Source organism: Telopea speciosissima, chromosome 7 (genome assembly GCF_018873765.1).
Source record: "Telopea speciosissima isolate NSW1024214 ecotype Mountain lineage chromosome 7, Tspe_v1, whole genome shotgun sequence".
NCBI classification, from domain to species: domain Eukaryota; kingdom Viridiplantae; phylum Streptophyta; class Magnoliopsida; order Proteales; family Proteaceae; genus Telopea; species Telopea speciosissima.
In genome coordinates, this window is record NC_057922.1 from 60,139,835 (window position 1) to 60,165,660 (window position 25,826).

Genomic DNA, 25,826 nt, shown 5'->3' on the forward strand with positions numbered 1-25,826 from the left:
CGGTCAAAATCGTCGTATATTAGTAAAAAATGAGTAAAATCCAAGCTTTATCAAATCAATTACTGGATCGGTCAAAAAAATATTAAAAAATTAAGAAAAAAAATAATAATAACTCTAAAAAAATGGTAATCACTGTTTTTTCAGTTTTCCCAATCCCTAATTTTCTATTGAGCTTATCTAATTCCTATTTTTGTGTTGAGCTTACTTTTGTGCCTCATCAACCTCACCCACTACCGCCATTATTGCCATTATCCAAGTTTAATTCTTAGTTAAAAACGGTAAGGATTCCTCCAAATCACTAAATCACGATGAGTCTCTCAACGGTAAGATCCCTCCAAATCTCTAAATCACGGCGTGTAAGGTTTAGGGATGAAGAAGAATTGGAAAATTTAGTTTTTAAAACCCTAATCACCTTAAGCAGATCAATGTACATGGAATGAAATATTCCCTTAATCAATTCCCCATTCAAAAACGGAAAGATCTCCCCCCCTCCTTTGTCGCGGATTTAAAGCTCCCAAATCTGTAAAATTACCTTAATTGATTCCCCATTCGAAAATGGAAAGATCCCCTCTTTTTTCTTGCGGATCTGGGATTTCCAAATATGTGAATCGCGACTTGAAAGGCTTGGGACAAAGAACAAAGGAAACAATATAGGATTTGGGAGTCATGTGTATTGAATCGGATCGTCCAATTCGAACGGGTTATGCGATCCAAGTACCGATTCACAAAACCTAAACAGAATCGGTCTAATCTCGGAATCGGCCTCAGCCGATACCGATCCAATCCGAGATTATGAACCATGAGTACATGAGACTGTACGATTATTGTGGCGTGAGCCGCATGACACCTCTCAGGGTTTGCGTGTGTTCTGTTTGACAAGGAGTGAGCATTCAATCATGGGCTTCTTGCCGTCCTACATCTTCTTTGAGAGAGATAGAGAGATGGCATGCATTCACGATCGCAGTTCAAAATATATTTTAAACAAATACAAAAGGTTGCTTAAGGATCAGAAAAAATGATTTTATTTTCATATTAATCATATTTACTTGGGCAATTCACTGCAATACATTTATTTAGCCATTAACTGGATTTTAATCATTTCATTTTTTTTTTTTTGGGTAGAAAATCATTTCATATTAAAAACTTGTATTTTTGGTTTTTATATTATACACTTAATTTTTCTTCTGAATGTTAAATTATTTGAAACTTTAACTTGAAACCTAATTAAGGCAGCGTTTGGTATGCATTCCAAGTTTATTTTGCATTCTCGGATGATAAAAATAGTTGATTTTATCGTTCGAGAATGCAAAATCGACCTAGAATGCATTCCAAGAATGTATACCAAACACAGCCTAAATATGCAGATTTAATCAAATATTACCACTGAAGTTACTGTTTCCCCAACTTTCTCCAACATTAGTACGAGTGTTCTTTTAAAAAAGGAAAAAAAAAAATTTCCTTATTTGAAAGGTGACTAATTCGAGGTTACTCATTCAGTGGAGGGATTTTATTGAGCTTAGGGTTGTATGTTTAAGAATTCAATCAGATTAGGACATTCAATGTGGTATATCAACTTGATGAGCACCTATTCATAAAAAATAAAAAATAAAAAACCTAAGCACCTCATGTAATTGGGTCTCTGTCCATACTGACCCAAGGATTCACATCGAAGTACCCAATGCTCTGTTCCCAAATGGAATGCATTTTCATTATGAAAAAATAATAATGGTGTATGATACAGAATGGTGAGACCCATAATGGCAAAATAATTGATTACTAAATTATAAACTCATATCATCATATGTGACATTTTGTGGGTCTCCAGTTTTTTGCTCTGTATGAACCTTCAATTTCCCTAGTCAATAAATTAATTTTCTAACCCCCCCCCCCCTCTCTCTTTCTCTTAGACTACCATTTCTCTTCTAGTATATAGAACTCTGTTCAATTAATTTGTCCTAAGATTTCCCAGTGCTTCTTGAATATCTCCACAATGTCAGTGCCAAGAAAACCACACCTGCAATGCTGGCCAAAATCTGCAAAAAACAAGAACCACAAGAAACCAAAATGTGAACATAGAAAAAATGGATAAACTTTGGTCTAATGCATATGGAAAAAGAGTGGGTATGCGGCGTACACCACTGAGGTGCCCACCCTATGTCTGTCTCTCTCCCACCCCCATGGAAAGGACCACCCTACTCCTCCCATCGCAGCCTGCTCATTGGTCAAGGCTGCCCGCATACCTGGAGTGGGTGGCGCGCCCAACCTTTGCCCAATGCGTATATTACGTCCACAAGAAGAAAGGTAACGATTGTACAAGCCAGGTGGGAACCAAAGATTCAAGCGAGATAAACACAATTAGGCTATTAAAATTTAGGGAGAATGTTCTCTGTGCCGCAGCACAGGCTGCGCTCAGGCACATGGGCCTGCCACTCAGGGGGGCAGGGTGGTCATTGCGCCCACCCCCATGTGCCTGGGCACAGCCTGCGCTGCGGCACAGAGAACAGCGCCCCTAAAATTTATTGCCTTCTAAAACTGAAGTCAGTCCCTTCTTTTTGTTTCCTTTGATAAGTAAAATCTATATAACTACCAAGAAAGTACTCGGTTTGTTTTTCTCTTTTTTCTTTCCTAACCCTTTTCTCAAGGCTATGTTTGTTTGCAGGTAAAAACCACATAAAGCAAAACTACCCTGTAAAATCAGTATAAAAGAATAGACTTTTATTAAGAAATTTAATTTACGTGGTTTTACCTGGAAACAAACAGGAACTTAAAAGATATTTACCGCATCATATTTAACACATGCAGGGCACACATGAATGCAGATAGAGTATGACTAACCTTTGCATCTTTACCAGAGTTGTTGGTAGATTGGATGAAAGATTTGAGAAATTTCAATCGAGACGTCCGTGGCATGAGAATCACTACACTATACTGTTTTCTGCATGGAAAAGGTAATATCCGTTGCAATGCCAACTGTGCTATTGATGGTCTCAAGGATTCTCTTACTTTGATGCGTCCCTCATCTTGAATCTGAAACAGGAGCACAAATTAGCATATATATATATATATATATATATGTATATGGACCGTATAAATGACACTCTACAGGTGTATTTAGAACTTGACACCTTCTTTTGGTTGTCCGTTGTCTTATTCTCAAAAGTTCTTTGAAGTAAGGTGTAAAAAAGGGGGTTCAAATTAATTTGAAAGTTACTTATCATTATGTCATTATCAAAAGCTGTCATTTGTCTCACACATTTTAGATTAAACATGTTAAATGACAGAATTTACCCTCATTAAAAAAAAATGTTATAATAAAAGCAAAAAATACTAAAAAAGGGCATACCCAATGCACGAGCTTCCAGCCACTGCGGGGTCTGGGGAGGGTCATAATGTATGCAGCCTTACCACCACCACCACCCCCGGGCTTCATGGAGAGGCTGTTTCCAGACTCGAATGAAGCACCCTTACCTTTGCGCCAAGGTCCGCCCTCAAAAGAGGGAAAAAAAAAAAAAGTAAAGTCACAAATTATTTGGCACCTTTATATATAAGGTGCATCTTGTTGTCACCAAGGTGAAGTTAGAAGTTGTAACCTTCTTTTGATTGCCCCTTGTCTTATTCTCAAAAGTTATTCGAGTCAAGGTAAAAAGATATTTTCAAAATAAGTTGAAAGTGACTTATAATTATGTCATTTCAATAGTTGCCATTGTCCATGAGAAAACATCCCAAAACTTCAGCCCACATTTACAGATTGAATAGACAGAGCACTAAAATGAAAGATCAAAACAACCATTTGCACTATAATAGGCAAGCAAGGGAACAGGTTCTCAGGGAAAGGGAATCCCTATTGAAAATGCAAAAAGACCACTACCATCCACCCACATAATAGAGTTGTGAATGCAATTAAAGGTAAACTAGCTAGCAACAGTGGTATCATCAACTATTGAACCAATTAATCATTAAATCTACAAAACCAACACTCAACTACTTCATGGAAAATTTTCAAGAATATGCTCAAATGCTTGGTCAAGATTCTTTTGCAAAGCAACAAGCAGCCTAAAACCGAACTAGAAAAACAAATATCCCCTGAAATAAGAAACCTAGGTTCATACAATCAGACCAAAACAGATCCTTTAGAAGACTTTGATAATAAATCCAAAAGACGGGTATGGTACTACTGAACACAACAAAATGACCAAGGACACACTATTAAGACTTGAGGAATAATGCAGTTTTGGAGTAGTAGAAAAGCATGCTCCATGTACCAACCTCAAAAGAACCACCGACATCACCAGCATACACCCTTGACTGGTAACTGCGCAGAATTCTATCTAGCCAGTAGTAGTTTTCCTGCAATACTACAAAACTTATCAGGACCAGGGCTGCAAATTGAAGCACTGGTTGATGGAACAAGTCATGAACATCTGTAACATAAAAGACAATTACTAGAGCTATATAAAAACCACCTGCAAACCATTTTCATGGGCTCGTTGCTCAATTTCAAGGATCGTTGAAACATCCTCATCTGAAGGGCCTTCCTGCTGAAGACGTGATATTTCGTCTAAAACAAGGTCAACCTGCAATGAATATTGCAAGGGTATAGAGATAGCTTGGTCAAACAGAAAAAGGCTGATTTATGTTTGTTATTCCCCATGGAGAGGGGGTACAATAACAGAACATTCTAAATAGTACATCAACACAAGCTTGCATTCCACAACTACAAAACCTACCAACATAGAGGAGATATCTGGGTCACAAGAAAAATTTACGCTAATATCACCACGCACATCCCCAGTTCTTGATGGTTTATTACCCCCGAGGAATATTGAGACACCTACTGCGTATATCTGAGGAAAGAATGCAATCCAAAAAAAAATTAGGCTACAGAATCACATTACTTTATAACACATTAACTCTCAATAATCAAAAACTAAAGAAATTAGGGATAGAAACACACCTGACCGTGCTCGAACCGAAGGACTTGCATTATTTTTGTTTCCAGAAGTTTGCTCAGGAACCCAACAAAGTGAATTTCTTCGATCTAGGATTTAGTTTGACACAATATAACCAGAAGAAAAAGAAAAAAATTAACACAGTGGACGTACTGAACATACTAATAACAAGGGATTTTCCTCACTCATATAAGGTGTCACATATACCATAGCTTCATTCTTCAGCTCCACAGGGAAGCATAGCTGCACCGAACATTGCGCTTCCACCATGGGACTGCGAACTACTTCTCTAAAAGCTCACCAAATAATGCATTAAAAAGGAGAGAGGGAGAGAGAGTGTACGTGTGCGTTAACATTTAAATGGAGAAATAAATGCTTATCTACCTAATGATGGTTGCAGGAAAAGTGAAGGGCAATCCTTTTAAGTCATCACGATTGAAATGTAAGATCGGTTCTGGAGGCTTTGGTATCCCACCCTAGATTGACAAACTTCAACCAAGTGAACATGGAATATCAATGTTTAAAGGCCGAATCAACTTAAAAAGGGAGATAAAAATTACCAAATACTGCAAAATTAAAGGGCGGGACACAGCAGGATCAATATTTCCAACAATCACAACAGTGAAAGTTGAAGGATCCTTAAAACAGTTGTTGAAATACTCGCAAGCTCTTCGAGGATCAACTTTTCGAAGGTCACTAATCCTAATTGGCTGCATATATAGAAACTCCAGCTATTAAAATGCAACAGTTAATTAACCAAGAAACTGAACAAGCAACAGATAAAGTAGAAACTAAGGCAATTAGAAATGCAAGACCATGATTACCCTAAAAAAGTAGGAGTTCCCATAGTTCAGCTCCCGTACACGATTTGCGAATGCAGTATAGGGATCTCTCTCTTGAGCATGAATGGCTTCTTCAGACATCTGCATCACTATTTTGACTTCTTCTCCTCCTGGGACTACATCTGTTGTGAATAGTTGATAGACGAGCTACATGTACCCCATATAATAATATATTAGAAAACAACAGAAAGGAAAAGATACAACCAAATGAATGTTGAAATCATCTTACCGTATTTTTTAGACAAGATTAACATATTGGTCCCCAAACATGTTATTCTCTAGCCAGTCAATATTTAACAGACAAAGATAATCAACTCTTCATGCAAATCTCTTAATAAAACCTTTCAGGACCTAAAAGAAAAGTGGCAAAATCAAAGAAAAAATAGATCCCTCACTAAATAAGGATCCATGAATGGCATGCTAAGTTACATTTTTACCAAAGTCATGGGTGGGAACTGGTAATCAATTTGTAGCTGATAGTTTCACTATGCTTCCATGTAGCTTCTGAATTTGCAAGTTGGTCCACGTTGGTTACCAATATGGGAAAAGTGGTAATGTATTAATTATGGGAGAACAGGTAAAATAACAAAAACAGATACAAGAACGTACTTGTTACAGAAGTCGGTACTGTAGCATCACTGTTCATGGTACTGTAGCGTGGACAGTAACCGAGACTAGAGTGTAGGGGTTTTTATGTCTTTTCTTTTATATTATTTCATTAAGGGTAGTTTTATTTTTGGGACCACTAGAGTTATAATATTTATTATCTTGTAATCTCTTTGTTTAATGTTAATGAAATCTGGCCACATGGCTTTCTTCTTCTTCTTCTTTCTGGAAAATATCAGTACTAACTGCTAAATAGGTAAAACAATAATAAATAAATAAAGGAAGTGTCTAAATGACACCTCTATTGGTGTATTTAGAACTTGATGCCTACATTTTATTGCCCCCTGTCTTATTTCCAAAAACATTTAATGTAGTTTTTCCAATGAGGGTAAATCTTTCATTTCACATAGGAACTTTTGGGAATAAAACAAGGGTAAAAACATTTAATGCATTAAATGACTTTAACTTTTTGAAAACCCCTTTTACCCATTCATTAAATACTACGTTAAATAACTTTCGGGAAACAAGGGGCAAAAAAGTAAGGTTACAAATCTATTGACACCTTAGGGGGTGCCAATAAGAAAATCGCATAAATAAATAAATAAAATTGATTGACCAGGAAACCTATTAATGGCACATCAAAAGTTAGCATAAGCCTCTACCAAATAATCTAGTACAATTATGACTCCCCAATATAAAACACATTTAAGATTTAAACATAACTAAGACTCACTGGAAAACATAGTTTCTCTACCATATGAGGCAGAAAAATTGCCCTGTATACATATTCTTGCACCATTTGAGATATGCTGTAGGTAGTGCCTCTTCAGGTCAGACTTTTGAATGATTGATTGTAAGAGGATCACCTCTCGAGTAGATGAGTGTGGAGATGAATTGCTATGGTCCTTTGTAAGATGACAAGGTTCAATCCAGCTTTGGAGCTCCCTTGAAGTTAGAGTGAGATAGGAGGTGAAATAACTGGCAGATTATTTCCCATGCTCACCTAATCTGATAAGGAAGACAGGGAATCTGATAACCACCTCTTCATGCATTCTGAATGTGCTGAATATTGTCCCCTGTTGAGATGATGGGAGTTATAGAGGTACAGTACTACATCGGTTATTTGGGACCTTGGATTTGTCTTCATATATAGCCAACCCCATTTAGTTGGGATAAGGCTGAGCTGTTGATGTGTCTTCAGATACCATTGGGTAATACACCTAATGACCTAATAGCTTAGGCGTTTGGGTTGGACCACCAAGTGGTACTTCATGGGCTATCCCGCTTTATTTAACATCGTATCAGAGCAGGTTTAACTCATATATCTTGTCTAGCTGTTTTGAGAGTCCTTAAAGAGGTTTAATCCTTAAATCTTCTCTGCAGCACTATTGCTACTTGGTTGCCATTTTTGATTGATCATGAGATCTGAACATAAAGAATGAAGGTTGATCTACTCCTTGATCACCAGATGTCTCTTCAACAAGTTTTTTTAAAGTCTGTTGAAAATTAAAGGACCTGCAGCTGCTGGTTCTTGATCTTTGATCTCCTCAAATCGATTTGGGGATGTTGTTTTTGATGTATTCCTGCTGCCACTAGGAAACATCATATCTGGGAATCAAACCCTTCTATCTCTATTCTTTTGATAAGATGTTCTCAGCTCTATAAGGAGTGCTCGATCGAAATCTCAATCTAAATAGATAAGTTGATTGAAAGAACCAGAAGCCGCAAGTCCTTTAATCTTCAGCAGACTTCAAGAACAATTTGTAGAAGAGAGGTATGATGATTGAGGTGTAGATCAACCTTCATTCTTAATGTTCAGATCTCATGGTCAATCAAAAACAGAAACCAAGCAGCAATATTGCTACAAAGAAGATTTGTTGAGTGGGAGAAAACTGACTTGTGTCACTTTGATACTAGCCACCTTTATTTATAATAAAATAATAGAGAGTAAAGTACAGTAATGCCCCTAGAGCCATGGTTTAAAGTATCGACCGATATGATACAATACGGACCGCTACGTATCGGTATCGATCGATACCGATACATCTCCTTTGTTTAAAAAATGATCTATCTCGAATTGTATCGAAATGAATCGACTGATACAGACCGATACGATACGATACGACCGATATGTCCAGTAAAAGGTTTTGTGGGTGGTTTAATACGTATCGATATGTATTGATACATATCGACTGATACGGCTCGATACATATCGATACATTACCGATACATACTAATACGTACCGATACCATCGTTACATTCCATAAAAAAAAAAAGCCATTTTACAGACTCGATACAACTCTTAATCTAACGAAAAAATGAAGGAAAACTCTCAACCAAGAATTTAAAATCTTGCATTTAATCTTGGTTTTTCACACTTGTAAACTAAAAAAGCGAATCAAGGAGTGCTACAACATCATCCTTTGCATCATCCAATACTCTTCATGGCTATAGACGATTACAACATGTAAAAAATTTCATCTTTTATAACAATTTCAATTTAATGCACTTGTTTGGTTATACATTATTCACCATTTTAGGTTTTATGCATGACACTTATTATATATTGCTTATTTATATTGTTTTTTGTTCCAAAAGTGTATTTCCATGTGTATCTTGACCATTTCTATGCGTATCTGTATTGTTCGATACGTATCTCCAAAACGATACGATACAATACGATACGCCTCTTAAAATCACCCGACCGATACGATATCCGATACCGATACTTTAAACCTTGCCTAGAGCAACAATAAAGAAAACCTAATGACAAATCTACCCTTTTACCCCTTGTTACAACACGCCCCCTCAAGTTGGTGCATGCATGTCACACATGCCCAACTTGCTCAAAATTGGATGAAAAACTTTACTACTAAGGTCTTTTTGTAAAAAATCTGCTAATTGATCACCAGATTTAACAAAAGGGATGCAAATAAGACCTTACTCCAACTTCTCCTTGATAAAGTGTCGATCAATCTCCACATGTTTCATACAATCATGTTGAACTAATAGTTGACTTACTATCGCAGTACAACATCATTAGCACCTAAACTGGAACTCTCAAATCATGGAGAAGACCCTGAAGCCATAATAACTCACAAATGCCATGTGTCATGGCTCTAAACTCAGCTTCAGCACTAGACCTTGCAACCACAGTCTGTTTCCTGCTACGCTAGGTGACAAGATTGCCACTAAAAAAAGTGCAGTAGCCTGATGTGGAGCGTAGATCATCCGGTGACCCAGCCATAGTTGTCACGGCGTCTAGGCGACCCAAGGCGTTGGAGAGGGTAAAAAATCAAGGCAACACCAACTAGGTAACCAAGGCACCTAGAAGCCTAGGCGTCGCCCTTGACAACTATAGACCCAGCCCAGCCGGCATCTGTGAATGCCTCCACACGCATGTGATCATGGGGCAAAGAAAGAATGCCTTCCCTAGAGCAAACTTCAAATATCGGTACACTGCCTCCATGTGAGAGGAGTAGGGATCATGCATTAAGTGACTAACCAAACTGACCGCATAGGCTATGTTCGGGCGAGTATTGGATAGATAAATGAGACGGCTAACCAATCTCTGATATCTACCTTTATCAACCGGTTCACCATCTTTGCCCTTGAAGTGTGTATTAGCCTCTAGAGGGGAGTCAACAGGCTTACGCCCTAACATCCCGATCTCTGAAAAAAGGTCAAGAGTGTACTCCCGTTGAGAAAGAAAAACACCCCTAGTAGATTGAGCTACTTCAATGCCAAGGAAGTACAATAGCTTGCTCAGATCCTTAATCTCCAACTCCTTACCCAGTAACCCAGGTATGCTTTCAGTCTAGCTATTTCAGTAGGATCACTCTTTGTGACCACAATGTCATCAACATATACTATGAGAATAGTGATACGATCACCAACACGCCAGATAAATAGAGTGTGATCAGCATGCTCTGTTTGTATTCCATTGACACCATAGCCCTGTAAAAACGACCAAACCAGGCCCTGGGAGATTGCTTCAGCCCATACAATGCATGTTTCAGCTTGCAGACCTTTCCTTGAGTTGCTTTATCAGAGTAACAAAGAGGGATAGCCATATAGACTTCCTCCTCAATATCACCATGGAGGAAGGCATTCTTAACATCTAGTTGTTGTAGCGCCCATCCTAGGTTAAACCGCACAAGACATGATAACTCTGAAGATGTTCATCTTGGTAACTGGAGCAAAGGTCTCCTGGTAGTCAATCCCATAAATTTGGGTAAATCTTTTAGCAACCAACCTAGCTTTGTACCTGTCCACGATGTCGTCAGCCTTATGTTTAACTGTAAACACCCATTTGCACCCAACAGGTTTCTTATGAGGTGGAAGAGTTGCTAAATCCCATATGCCATTCTTTCCAAACACCCTCATTTCTTCATTCATTGTCTCCTTCCATTAAGGATCTGATAAAGCCTCTTGCCAATTTTGAGGGATAGAAACAAAGGACCAAAAAAGCACGATAGGAACTAGGAAGGAGATAAATAGTTATATGACACAACATGAGAAAAAGGATGTTGGGTACAAGTCCTACGTCCCTTGTGAACAACAATGGGTAACTCGAGAGTAAGATCAAGAAAAGGGGTAATATTACTAGGAAGAAGAGAATTACCTGACTGAGTGTTGGATCCTTGATCAGAAGAAAACGATTGGCCACGCATAGTGATGGTAGTGGTGTCAACTTGCATAGGTGGTGCAATGGTACCAGCACTACCATCAAGGCATCAACTTGCCACCAAGAACGAGAGTGAGAAAAAACTGAAGAGGTTTTGGCTAATTGGCCCCCCCTAAAGCGAAGAGTCAATTCCAACATTGTCTGTCATTTCCCTCAACCAAACTATCCTTCTCCTGGAATATTGGGCTGCTATCAAGAGAAGCCACCAAAGGCACATCTTCCCTTAGAGTTGCAGACTCCCGCTAAAGAGGTGCCGACATAGGGTAATAAGCCTTGGTTTCACAAAGACAACATTCATTATTACCAACACACGACGAGATGGTGGGTGCAAAGTTTTAAGTATCTTAACGTATCCACTGATACTAGTCGATGCGTATCTTATTTTTAGGGTATCGATACGATACGACACAGATACGATACTTAAAAAGTATCAACTGTATAGGGTCGATACGTGACCCGATATGGTTAATACTCTCCAATACGATACGATACGTCTCTTAAAATCACCTTTCCAATACGATACCCGATACTGATACTTTAAACCTTGGGTGGGTGGTAACACTTGTAATCCTTCTATGTAGTGGAATACCCAATGAAAATACACTGAAGACCGCGTGGATCAAGTTTCCCATGAAGCTAATGGTTGCGAGCAAAATAGACATAACCAAAAACTTTAAGAGGAAGCACAAAAGAAGATGATCCAGTAAGCACCTCAATAGGACAGCAAGACTCCAGTACTCTAGATGGCATCCTATTGACAAGGTATGCTACTGTAAGAACCGCTTCACTCCTATATTGAGCTGGTACATGCATCTCAAACATAAGGGATCGGGCCACTTCTAACAAGTGCCTATTCTTGCGTTCGGCTACCCCATTCTGCGCAAGAGTATCCACACAGTTGGTCTGATAGATAATGCCATAACCAGCAAGATAGGACTAGAATGAACCATCTACATACTCCTCATTATCAGTACGAAGGATCTTGATCTTGGCATCATATTGTGTCTGAACCAATTATGAAATAATTGAAAACAATGAAAGACTTCATTCTTATGTTGCAACAGATATACCCGAGTAAGTTTAGTATGACAGTCGATAAAAGTAACAAACCATCGATATCCCATGAAAAAAATATAGCAGGCAGGACCCCACACATCAGAGTGAATCAAAGCAAAAGGAACGGCACTTATATTATCTAAAAGAGAATAAACACTTCTAGTTTGCTTGGCAAAGACACAAGCATCACAAAAGAAATTGTTTAAATTACACCGTTTAAACAAATCAGGAAAAAACTCTAGCTAATGTGCCTAGTGGAGGATGACCCAAATGCTTGTGCCACTGGTATATCTCAGACAATGTAGAAATGGAATCAGTGTGATGTGCCTCAAGAGAAACTGCAGAAGAGGAACCATTGTCAAGCAGGTAGAGACCACCACTCACTTTACCACTGCCAATCGTTGCCCCCGTCACCAAGTCCTAAACAACACAACATGAAGGAAAAAAGTGCCTTTGCAATTCAGGTCCCTAGTAATGCTACTAATAGATAAAGGTTAGTAGAGAAATTGGGAACACGTAATACTGATGATAGGGACAGCAGGAAAGAACATTGAACGGTACCATTTCCTGAAATATAGGAGAGGGAACCATCAACAACCCTAACCTTATCTTTACCTGAGGATGGAGAATACTGGAAAAAATGGATGGAAGAACCAATAATGTGATCTATTAGCCCTGAGTCGATTATCCAAGGAATGGAAGCAACAGATGCACAATGACCACCAAAGAAGATACCTGAATTAGCAGAATGAGAGTCAGATGTCACTGGTATAGAGGCAGCAAAGGATGAGGGCTCTAACTTAGTTATTAGACGACGTAGCATCAGTAACTCATCCTGTGATAAAGAGGCACCAGTAGGGGCAGTGGCATCAGAAGACTCAGCGTGATGTGCATGTGACTGATCGGACCGACCACGACCTCGTCCACAAGGATTGTTGGGTCTCCCATGAAGTTTCCAGCAATACTCCTTAGTATGACGCTCCTTACCATAATACTCACACTTCACAAACTCTTTACCAGTAGTAGGGCGGTCACCTGAATGTGTAGAACTGCCACGGGGCTGAGTGCCAAACCAGAATAAAGAGCCAGATCACTCCTAAGTGACAGGTTGCAGCATGATAAAATAGCGGCTGTCTTCAAACTGAACCATCGAATAAGCTTGTTCTAATGATGGGAATGGATCATTGATAAGGACATGTGCCCGTATCTGATCAAACTCCACATTTAGACCAGCCAGGTATACTCTGAGCTTGTCTTCACGTTTCTTAAAAGCAGTAGCATCAGAACAAACAGCCTGAAAGTCATCATAAAAATCCAGCTCTTGCCACATACCTCTTAACTCAGAATAATATGGAGAAAGAGACATCTCCTTCTGCTTTGTCTCATGGATCTTCTTTCTCAACTCAAAATCTTGCGCATCATTCCCTACCTGAGAATATGTGTCCTTGGCAGCCTTCCAGATCTTGGTTGTCGTATCCATCAAGAGATATCCCCGTGCAATAGTAGGGGTCATCAAATTCAATAGGAAAGACATAAGTAGGGAGTTGTCAGAACTCCATTTCTTCTGGGGTGCACCAGCAGTCGTAGGCTACTCAGATTCACCTATAAGATACCTGGAACAACATCGAGAATTGATGGATATAAAGCAGGATCTCGACCACATCAAGTAACTGCTCCCATCCAACTTGATGGAGGTAACAGAAAATGAGGGAAAGTCACCATGAGATCTACGACTCCCTCTATTACATGCAAGGATAATCTACAAATAAATAAGAAAAAAAGAAATAATAGGGAGAGACAAAGAGAGAGGAAATAGGGATTTGGAGTTTGCTTTACGGACGAAGCAAGGGCGTCTAGCTTGGGTGAGGAAGCAAACCTCATCTCTAAGAGATAAATTAGGGGATTCAACAGCTTCTTCTCTTTTCTATGGATTACTAATAAATAGGCTCCTTAGCCGTTACAACGTTATCACTTCTAATAGGATACAACTACTCCTATCACACGTCTAATGTAACCAATCCCACTAACCCACTTACTAACCTTCCCACATCAATACAACTTACTATAACCATCTGACACATGTCTTAATATGGAATATGGAACACATGGCATCCACACACGTAACACCCTCGTTCCAAAACAATTGCTGTAGCAGAAGTTTCTGTGTCAGCCATGACTACTGATCTCAAAGTAATCACAAACACATGCTACATCAACTGCAGCAACCAAAAAACCAGACTTGAAACTAAAACACTAGAGATCTCATTTAAATCATGGGAAACAACCAAGACAAAGACCCTCGGGAAAAAATCTCCACCGAGGATGGAAGAAGGCAAGTCGTGGGAAGGAGGTGAGAGAGGCGAGAAAGACGCGAGAGAGAGAGAGAGAGAGAGATGGGTGGAGGGAGGTGGATTGACTGCTATGGTTTTGGTATTAGGGCACTGATCCCAGTATGGATCTCCACTCTGATACCATGTTGAGATTTGGGAGAAAACTGACTTGTATCACTTTGACACTAGCCATCTTTATCTATAATAAAGTAATAGAGAGTACAAGTACAGTAATGCCCCTAGGGCAACAATTAAGAAACCCTAATGACAAATCTATCCTTATACCCCATATTACAACAAAACCTCTTTAAGAACTCTTAAAACAGATTTTACTAGACAAGATTATCACCAACAAACATACAATAACCAATAGTGGATCTCCATCTCTCGTCTTCGTCTTCTTCTTCTTCTCCCTCTTGCTGGTTTCTCTTATTTATTTTGTCACATTGTATAAGAGCTATGTCCATTTGTAGTCGTCCTTAAAATATATATCCACGTGTATGCCAAAGCTATACGTGAGGGGATTGTTTATATGTTGGGAGTTATAGAGGTATAGTCCCACATCAGTTATCTAGGACTTGGATGTGTTTTCATATACCATTGGACTATCTCCATCTAATAGATTAAGCTTTTGGGTTGGATCCCCAAGTGGTATTTCATGGGCTCTCCTCTCCCACTTTATTTAACATCCCTCATGTTTGCCTTATGGTACCATTTCTCAAAGCTATATGGAGATGTTGAAGTTATTATAAGGGATTGAGCCTTCAATTTTTCAATCCCGCCTTGGACAATATCCCTCTATTGCAGCATCTACTTGGTTCCCTCTGACATCATTTTTACATCAAGCTTAACTTAGGCAAGTGTTCGATGGGGAACTGTGTCCATCTGGTACTTGAGGTGCTTCAGGGATAGTTTTGTATAGTGATATATGCCTTATACAGTCCTCATGGAATTTGGTTTTCTACATAATCAGAAGCACTCTCCATTCTCCAAGGCCTCAATGCAACACTGCTGCCATCTTGGACTGCAGAATTTCCCAGTTGAAGGGACTAGTATGTGATTCACTTCTTGGATGATTAATCAAAGAAGGATCTAAACCAAAAGGTTCTCTTTCATTATAGATGTAATCACCTGCATGCTCATTCTATGTACATCTCTTTTAGGTTGACCAATAGATTAGTTAATGCAATTGGTGATCAGCTAACCATAGAGTTTCTAGGCTGTTGTTAGCCTGTGGACCAAATAATTCCATTCTAGACTCGAGTTGTTGTAACTTGTTAGGACAATACGTTTTGTCTGGTTTGATTGCTCTTGCCACAGGGAATTTCTAACCATCGCACATTCAGGTCAACCGAGCAACTCTCTAAACCCAGCCATATTGAGATATATATAGTATACAAGTCAAGATGGCTTCATTATCAAAAAAAAAGGCCCACCACATCGAGATAGCCCTTAAGTTTACCAAGTTGTACTTTCTAAATGAGCAATGGATACATTGTAAAAAAGATTGTCTAAATTTATATGAAGGGAACCATTAAAGAGCAACAATGACAAGTGTGTCTAGGCTAGAACCTACTGCCACACACTCCAGTCGACATCAGGAAAACAATATCAGGTTACCCTTGTGCATTTTTTTTATTCCCCTTGACATAGTAGGCATTTGTTCAATGATCAATTATGCAGTTATGTAACTACAAGATAGAGCTAAAGCACTAGTCATGTGAGCAAGCGATTGTGATAATCAACAGGCTTGTGAAATCCCAAGAGATCTACAAACCTGATGGTAAAAAATGTAAAAATCTGAAAAAAGGAATTTGACAATTGACATCCCAACCAATAGATTATTTAAACATTCTGAGCATGTCTCAGATTCAGGTTAGTGAGTTTGCACATATTAGAGTTTTTTCTTTCATTTCTCTAAAAATTCTGTAAGATGCAAGTTATCATGCAGACTCACCTCCCATTCCCTATGAACTTCACAATTTTTTGGGTAACAAAACACCTTGGTTGTCTTACTTGCCTCTTTTTCAGCCTGTGAAATTTACATTTAGGATCATTTTCAAAATTTAAAATTCAATGCCAGGCTTAGCTACAGAAGACTCAAACAAGAGTTCGGCACCGGCTCCACCAGCAGTTCCAACCCATATATTGGGTCTAAAAAAAAGACAGTTCTCTTCATCTGGTACTAGGACAGTTGTACATATTGCGATAACACAAAAGTATCTAAGAAAGGCTGTTTCAAATGTAACAAATCAGTAAGATATTTGCATAGGATAGGATGCACATAATCAGGAATGTAAGAGGGGGAGCAAAAGAAAGGAATTTATTAAGTCATCTAATAAGTACAAGCCTTAAAAAGGATTTTATGTCGGTGCTGTGTCATGCACACACACACACACAAAGTGAGAGAGAGAGAGAGAGAGAGAAGAGAGCATCCAACCTGCAAAGCAGTTTCCAGGTCAGAAGGTGAGCAATCGCCAGAAAAGGTTCTCATGTATGCTCCAACTTTAGTGCCAACTTCAGCTCTCTTACCAGCAAGCAAATCCATGAGCACAGATGGTCTGTGACCAAATATCCCTATTTCTCCAGCAATGGTGGAGCCCATTGAGCATGAGAAATACTCACTTTCTGAGAGTTCAGATAAACCTCCATAAGTGAAACCCGTGAAGAGAACCTAATCAAACGATAAGTATGAATAAGGGGGAAAAAAAAAGAGAGATGCCAGATAGACGCCCATATGTGAACCCCATGAAGCAAACCAATCAAGAGATAAATATGAATTAAAAAAAAAAAGAGCCAAAAAAGATACCTACCTCATGAAATTATTTTCTGAAAAAGAAAATGAAGAAAAGTTTATTCACCCGATCCGCAAAAGATGAAAGATTTCATTGAATGTGTCAAAAAACAACATGCACATTACAAAAAATAAAATTTCACCCTACAGACAAGAAAAGATGCTAGGAATGTCTCCTTTGATATTTTAAGCATCAACCATAAAGAAACATGTGGTTGCATGATCAAGTACTTGATTGATTTTACTAATTCAACCAACTTTTTATATAAATAAAGGCCATCATAAGGCAAATCCATGTAAAACCGATATCTATTTGTATAAACGGCAATCTAGATTAAAATATAGCTTTTAATGACAATGATGAACACCTTGTTGGCTGCTTTTGGGTTTACACCATGTAATGGTCTTTGTCTTGTTGATGTAGATTGGACCACTCGAACCAACAAGAACCTTGGCCTAAGGTGGACCAGGTTCATTGGGATTATCAAGCCAGCCAGCTTGTGGAGCTTAATCCTCATAGTTTTAATTGCTTTGTTTCATTCCTAGTTCAATTAGGATAGTTTATTTAATGTTTAAGCTGTAACAGCTACTTAGTTGATAGGACTCCTATTTAGACTAGGATTTTGATTTCAGTTATTATAAATAGCATTGTAAGGCTCATTAACCAGAGACGATTCTGAATATTGATATTGCTGAGTGCTTTGGCGTAATACCTGTAAGATACAGAGTGAGCGAGAGACCCGAACCTGAGAGAGGTTACCCTGCTCGATTTTCTTCCACTTCCTCTGTTTTACCGCCAGATTGGTACTGCTGAGCTTATATCAAATAGTGTGCTACTGCCAGATGGTTTCTTCTCTGTTTAGTTGATTTGGTTGATCATCTATCTATTAATTGTGAACAGTGATGGCCACTGAGGGGGGTTGAATCAGTGGACTCTAAGACTTTTCCCTCAATAAGTTCACTTAACAGTTCACCTATTTATATCCCAGGCACTCTACACATTCACTAATGTAATCCTCTGAAATGCACAATCATACCACTAACCACTGTCTGGTAAACCTTGATAATGGAATTCATAAACCCAAAAAAAATTGTGTTGCATAAGTTCTCGTCATAAATGGTGAACCATAAGAACTGCACTAGAAATTGGATTTGCTTATACCACCTGCCATTCGTTACCAAAGTATCAATGCAAAAAGCCATGAGAAGGGAAAGATGAAGAGTTAATGAATGAACATCAGTAAGTTAGGCATTAGTTGTAGTTCCTTAATAACCACCCCAAGAGAGAGAGAGAGAGATTCTGGATTTTTTTTTTTCATTTTTGTCTTTTATTTTATTTTTTTACCCCTTATGTAACTACCATAAAGAGTTCCTCACATGATTTCAAATGTACTCCATATAACTTTTGCTAGATTTCTATACATTAACTCAGAGAGTAAAGGAAAGGAAATCAATGAGATAGGAAATACTAAATAAGCAGCGTTACAAATCTCAGAAGATGATATTTTGGGACCTGAAATAGTTATGTCCTGGCAATATAGATATGATGTATGTCCCTTACAATAAGTGCATGCTAATCTTCATGCAATAACAAAGCAAGCTATAGAAATCATGTAAGTATCCATTCTCACTGTATATTCAATAACACCAAAAAAACATATCCTTCCATTATTCAATAGTTCTCTTTTTAGGTGAGTAATCTTAATCAAACATATGATTTATTGCTGAGGTGCATTATAAAACGTATCCATGTATATTTTCTAAAATAAACAAAATTAGTACCTGATCATCAAGAAAATCTGTGCACTTGTAGCAGACTCTCATGCCATTTGATAGAAGTAACTCTGTGACTCCAATACTTGAAAACTCATGCTGCTGCAAAATACCTCTGAAGTGGGGATTTTTTTTTTTTTTTTTTTTTGGGGGGGGGGGGGGTTACAGGGAATAAGGAGAAAATTCTGTCAAATGAAGAAGACATGAAACACAAAGAATGAAAGCACCTAAAATTGATTTGAGATCCTACAGGCTTAACTAGGCTACTGACTGAGATGACGATGACAACTGGTGAGTAAGTCACCGCAGAAAGAATCTAAATTACAGATCCTAAAAATCGAGTGAATCTAGTCATAATAAATGTGATTCACAGCATTCATTAGCCTTCTGATGCAGAATGAGCACCAAATAGGGCTTATTTCTTTAGAAATAGGCCTGGGGTTGGGTTATATACATGTTGGGCCTTTGTTCCCAAGGGTTTTTTATGTATTAGGCCACTTTAATGAGCCTAAACTAGGGGCATATAGGTTGCATACGGGATTAGCCCAATACTTAGTTTATTTTCCTATTTTTAGATTGAACCGGTTTAGAATTGGTTGCATCCAATTGGTTCAATTGGTCTAATTTAAGTGAAGTGATCCTATCGGCTAAGAGGTTCTTATATCCTATTGGCTAGTAGGGAATCTTCTTTATTTTAAGTAGTTTAAGTTGTTTTTAAGTCATTAGGACTCTATTTTGAGTCTATTTTAGTTTCCTAATCAGTTTAAGTTATCTAATAGGTTAGGGATTGGGTTAGGCCTTTCCTTTTTAGAGTAGAAGTCTATTTTTGAGTCTTTCATATAAGGTTGTAAGGGGGCAAAGCCTAGAACACGAGTTTGATTAATAAAAATTAGCTTTATGCTTGCTGCCATTGCTGCTGTTCTTGTGAGTGTATATCCTTGTGGATCTCAAGGTGGAAGGGATTGGTGGATCTCCAATCGACTCCTTGCATCGTGAAGATCGGGAGGGCTGCTACTTATCTCCTTGCATTGTGAAGATCGGGAGACCCCATTATTCATCTTCAAAGTTGCTGCCATTGAAGACCTGTAACAAGTAAGAAATTCTGCAACTATTCTTCTTCTTTCTAGAAGGTCACATACAAGGTGATTTTCGTGAGAATTCTGCCCAGCCAAATCTAACCATTAGAACCTGCTAAAAATTTGATCAAGTCTTCCTCAAACCCTAAGAGAGACTCGATTCAAATTTCAGCCCCAAACACCCACTCTAACCACTTCATCTCCTTGCTCCATTAAAACCCAAACCCAAAACCCTAAAACTCAATTCTGCCCAAAATTACAGAATTTCAAAACTCATCCAAATCCTAACCTTTTTATACCATATTGACCCCCTAGACCTGCCCATTAATACCCTATAAACCCCTTTCCCAATATCCAACCCAAACCCTAGGAATTGACCTAAATCCTAGTGTTGTCCATTCGAACCAGCAGCCCCTTTTGTTATTTGATCCTGTTGTTTGGCTCCTAGTAGGTCTCCTACCTATCTAGGACTACATTACATTCCTTTTCTAAAACCTAATTCAACCACCAGAAACCAGGGAAAGTAGTAACTGCAACAAATTTAAAAAATTTGCCTTATCAGAGAAAGGCATGGAACCTGGTGAAACAAAACGAGAAAAGAAGAAGATAATAATGGGTCAGAGACATGCAGGAGGTACCTTCAGTCGATGGAGATATAATTAAGAAGAAGAAAAATGAACTGGCAATAATTCATGGCACAAAGTAAGGTCTAGGGAAGAAAGCAACTTGAGCTGTGGTCAAAACCAAGATAGAATCATTGCGGAATCTCACACTTTATAAAAATCGCAAACATCAACTTTGACAAGGTACAAGGCTATGAAGTTCCATAGGCTAATGCAAACAGACAAAAGTGGAACAAGATGATCGAATGGGAAAAGCTAAACGTAGCAATGCCTAGTTATGCTTGTGTTTGTGACTACCAGCCAAGTGGCAGACTTGGATGGATGTCAAATAGGTCCATATGATATAGGACCCCACACAAATCTCACTGGTCAAATTCTAGCTCAAAACAAGTGCCTGAAGTGATCAAAACTAAAAGCTTCCGAAAATTACAGATACAATAAAAGGATACTCTTTATCTAATGAAACTTTAAACTCACTTTTGAGGCACTTCCTCTCCTATTGGTTTTGAGTTGAACCTTGACCTGTGAGATGGGAGGGGGTCCTCTATCTAATGGACCCACTAATGTCCATCCAAGTCTGTCATAGCAACTAGTTATTGATACCAGATGTAACTAGTTATAACTAAACTTATCACCTCCCAATATAATTGAAGTTCAAATCACGTGGTTAGGGGTCTAAATATTTAAAAAATGGGAGTCCCAGTATGCGATAAAATTCTACAGTTAATGTTTACCCTGGATCTGGTTTTGTGCTGACAATTTCGTCTGGGATGTTTTCATCATCCCACAAGGAAATATTTCTTTGTTCCTCAAGAGAATTGACCTTCATCACTGCAGTTTTAAGATCATCAACTGTTGAAGTAGCTCGAGGTTCAACTGTCTTAATCACACAGCTGCATGATGTGCGGAAGTTCTCAGCATACTTGGATACCTCTGCCGCTGATATTTCTATTTTAAGAAAAAGAGAAAAAAACAGTAATAAATGGCAAAATTTGTGTCTATAGAAAGATAACAAATTGTAAATAGATCTAGAAAGTATAACAATAAAAGCTTACGAGTTAAGATAGTCTTTTGTAGCTGTGCCTCATACTCAATTCCAACAACAGGCTCATTATGGAGAAAATGCTGCCATATGAGAGATAATAATTTTATTATAGAAGGATTTTAATTCTCTACAATCATAATTTTATATCAATCAAATAAAGAAGAAGACAACAATACTGGATCTGTCGGGAAATCAGGATACGAAGTAGGAGAGAGGGAAAAGGCAATAAGATGGATGCAGCATCTTTAAATGTGAAAAGAGTAAAATCTGCTAATCATGGACATGACACGAAAAAAAAAGATGGCATTGAATTACCTGCAGATATTCATCTCGCAGGCTTGTTGACTGCATTTGGTCACGCTCCAAATAGGCAGATTCAATCTCTGACATCATTAAAGCTCGGACAGTTGATATTTCACGATCTGAAAACCCATGAAGCCGAACCCTTGCAACCTAAACATAACGCAACAGTAAGAACAAAGGAGAAGCTAGTTAACCATCATGTATTGCTAGCATTATACCTCCATCAGTATTGATTCCAAAGCTTCAATAGTCCCTTTCTCTTTGCAAGTTGAAGTCATTATATAAGCCTTCATAGGTCGAACAAGAACATCAGCAGCAGAAGAGCATGAGAAGTATGGTGGATCCTTTCTACGAGATATTTTAAAGAATCTCTGATTTAGAGCACAATGGAACATTGCTTCTGCTAGTGAATCCCTGTAATCCTTCACAGTCTTCAGCTCTCCAACTGGCATCTTACAACTGATCATCACTGCAGACTGTTATAAGCCAATCCAAGGGAGAAAAGTCAGAAGTGATGTTTGCATATGTAACTGTGTCCACAGCCAGATACACTAAAATATTTAGGGAACCCCTGACTACTGACCCCAGCAGCTTCAGATTCAACAAAAAATGAAAATCGCGGCTCATCATGGGATGGAACAGGGAAATAAGGTATAATTGGAGGGTCAGAAGGAGAAACTTTCTGTCCAAAATGAGTCTTAATCAATTCAACTACACTCTGCACCCAAAAAGGAAGAGGATAACTGCTTAGAAAGCTGAATTGGTACAATTGTTACCATTGCATTTTAAAAGGCAAATCTAAAGAAAAAAAGATAAACCTGTGTATCAGAAAAATCTCCAACAGCCACCACTGCCATATGGTGTAAATGGTACCACTTACGATAAAATTGCTTGACAGTATCAGGCGAAACCGTCCGGATCACCTTTTCGAGTCCAATTGGTAGACGCTCAGCATACTGCAATAAGTTAGCAAGTCCTAAATGAAAAGAAAAAAACATGGTGCAAAGTAGAAAGCACTCATCAAACATGGAAGGGAAGTCCTAGCCCAAACAAAGATGCACCATGACAGACAGCACCGTACAATTCTACATCGTATATGATGACCCAAGATGACGTTTACTGATAATTCCAAATAAAGAAGCATTCAAATACTGCATGAATGCATATTAATTATCCAGGTTAATCTTAACTAAGACACAAAAGTGAAATTTAATTTTATTATCATCATAACCAGAGTTTCATCCCAACTATTTGGGGTCACTACACTGCAAAATTCTAACTGATCTCAATGCGAAAAAATCTAAAACTCAATATGCTGCGAAATAAAAAATTAGAATCATCCTTTGTCTTCCTTTGCTAACATGGACAATTTGAAAGATACCTATCTGGGATGAATCCTAGTTGAAAAGATGTCAATTTAATGATAATGGTGATCAAATATGGATAGCTGCTAGATAATAGGCTTCAGATTCTCAGCAGGTGACGCTAGTACAACATAAGAGAGACATTATTTCTCCAATGGTCAAGTAAACTAATTTGTTTGCATCCAGAAATTGTGGAAATAAGATTAAATGAGCACATAAAAAATTGAAACATTGAGTACAACAGACATGGAGAATTTTTAGCAGTACCTTAGAACCTTCCATCATTAAAACCCAGTGAGCATCCTGCATTCGCCCATTAGCATTGCGGCTTCCTCTATATTCTTCTAAAACAGCTCCGCGTTCTTTTTCCAGATCATCTGCTGAAACTCGAACCTACGTTTACAGGTGAGTACAGATGCTCTGAGCAAACACAAAGTAGAAATCATAATGGGTCGCTAGCATCAGATTAGTGTTGCTACCTCAGAGCTAAATTCTGCCAAGACTGATAAGGCCTGAGACAAAAGCTCAGGCTTGTCAACAGGAACAAGAAGCTCATATATGGTTTCATCAGCCGATGTTGAGGCATTCTGACAAGCACCAAATTCAGCCCCAATGCTTTCCAGAAACTTGACTATGTCATGATTTGTGTATTTCTCAGTGGCACTGAAAGCAAGATGCTCGACTATATGGGCAACTCCCCTTTCATCCTCCTCTTCCAAAACTGAACTGCCATGAACCAAATGAAATCGCCCGCTTAATCAATCAAATAAGAAGTGTTTCATAAAACAAAGAAAATAGATTCTAGCTTGACCAAACAGAATTCGTCTCCAACTTCCAACCATAGTTGTCTAGGCAATGCCTTAGGCGTCCAGGCGCCTTGGTCACCTAGGTGGGTGCCTTAGTGGTGTCGCCTTGCGTCCAGGACCCCTCCTACGCCTTGAATCACCAAAACACCGTGACAACAATGCTTCCAACTAAGTGCAGCTACCACTGTATGTACTAGTATGCAGGCAGTATAGACAAACAAACACCACAATAGATTTTTATATAAAATTTGAAACATAATTCCTTAATCACTGCCCGTTTAAAGGAACCCAAATTAATAAACTGCAGTTCACACGGGAGAAACCAGGTGGTCTGCTGTGTCCAAGAGTAGTGATACCACCACATACCCAAGCCTTAAGGTAAAATAGAGTAAACTAAGTCTATTGAGAAATACAAAATCCGATAAACTAAACTGAGCTTCCTTCCATCAACCATTTAAGAATAAGTTCTCCAGTCTTTATGTAAAAACTCAATTACAGAATATATTGAAGAACAATGAACAACAATGAATTCAGGTAGGATGAGTTATATATCCCAGGAAATAACACTCCGGTATTCTTAGCTCTTGAAAACCAAAGAGATAGGATACAGAGAGAAATGCCCAACGTAGTTATCAGGGATATTGACATTTATTTTATTTTTCTTTAAATTTAGCTTTAATGTCCACAGATAACTTGAGGAAAACCAATCATGGTTTTCACAAACAACCCAAAACTCAAAAAAGTAAAAGAAAATCAATCGAAATGAATTACAAGGAAAAAAAAACACTGTCCTACCAACTACCAATTGGAAACCGATTGTTTGAGAGGGACCATTTTCAAATTTCAACAACACGAGAGAAAAAAAAAAAAACTAAGAAGAAAGCAAGCAATCGCCAGGAGAAGTACTAGCACAGAACTTCAAGAGAAAAGAGAAGCAAAGCACTTACCCGACCTTGATAGCAAGAGCGAGAGCAGCACGCATTCTGGGCTTAGGATTGGATCGAACGTAGTAATATAGACCATTGTCTAGCCTACCATAGTCCACTCCAACGGGCTCTTCACCGAGAACATCGTCCATCGATACATTCACCAGCTTCAGCGACCTGAATCCATGCCTCTGTGTTACTCGCGAAGTCTCCGCTGGAAGCAAATCCATAATGGCTTCTCCCGATTGCTCTCCAAGATATTTCTTGCTCTGCTAAAACTTCCCTCTATCTAACTCTGCGTCTCTGCCCTCCTCTGAAGCTTTGCTAATCTCAAAATGTGTCTTTCCAATCTTTCGCTCTTCCTGAGCAAATCAAAATAAAAAAATAAAGATCAGTTCAATCGAAAACGTTTTCTGTTGGATAAATTTTGTCGGCCCATTAGACTCAATTTATATTTTTTAAAACTCCTCCATAGAATAATTCCTTGATGATTCTTCAATAAGGCAACTTTTCACTTCTTTTTCTCCCCTATATTTTACAATACCTAGATTATCCTTGTACAATTTACACTATTTTCCATTTCATTTATAAATTTAACTCTTATTACTAATAAATATAGGAAAGGATTACTAAGGGATTGGAAAA

General features: G+C 38.4%; 1 protein-coding gene across 1 annotated transcript; it reads right to left on the bottom strand.

Annotated features, from left to right (window-relative positions):
• Nucleotides 1-1,918: 1,918 nt before the first annotated feature.
• LOC122667575 (zinc protease PQQL-like) lies at nucleotides 1,919-25,595 on the bottom strand. The gene is made up of 22 exons (XM_043863906.1): nucleotides 25,490-25,595; nucleotides 25,203-25,456; nucleotides 23,929-24,175; nucleotides 23,717-23,842; nucleotides 22,904-23,041; nucleotides 22,669-22,803; nucleotides 22,304-22,561; nucleotides 22,098-22,235; nucleotides 21,793-21,862; nucleotides 21,472-21,685; nucleotides 19,048-19,153; nucleotides 16,912-17,145; nucleotides 5,774-5,938; nucleotides 5,510-5,659; nucleotides 5,334-5,425; nucleotides 5,157-5,238; nucleotides 4,955-5,038; nucleotides 4,728-4,844; nucleotides 4,464-4,574; nucleotides 4,267-4,347; nucleotides 2,836-3,027; nucleotides 1,919-2,033 (listed from the first exon to the last, which is right to left on the bottom strand). Exons 2-22 carry the CDS (start codon nucleotides 25,409-25,411, stop codon nucleotides 1,956-1,958), a joined length of 3,027 nt encoding a protein of 1,008 aa, XP_043719841.1. The 5' UTR covers nucleotides 25,412-25,456; nucleotides 25,490-25,595; the 3' UTR covers nucleotides 1,919-1,955.
• Nucleotides 25,596-25,826: the final 231 nt, after the last annotated feature.

Coding starts and splice junctions, on each gene's coding strand:
- LOC122667575 (XM_043863906.1), bottom strand. CDS start 25,411: ATGGATTTGCTTCCAGCGGAGACTTCGCGAGTAACACAGAGGCATGGA. Junction 24,176..25,202: donor GCTCTTGCTATCAAGGTCGG/GTAAGTGCTTTG, acceptor GGTTCATGGCAG/TTCAGTTTTGGAAGAGGAGG. Junction 3,028..4,266: donor ATGTCGGTGGTTCTTTTGAG/GTTGGTACATGG, acceptor CTCCTGTTTCAG/ATTCAAGATGAGGGACGCAT.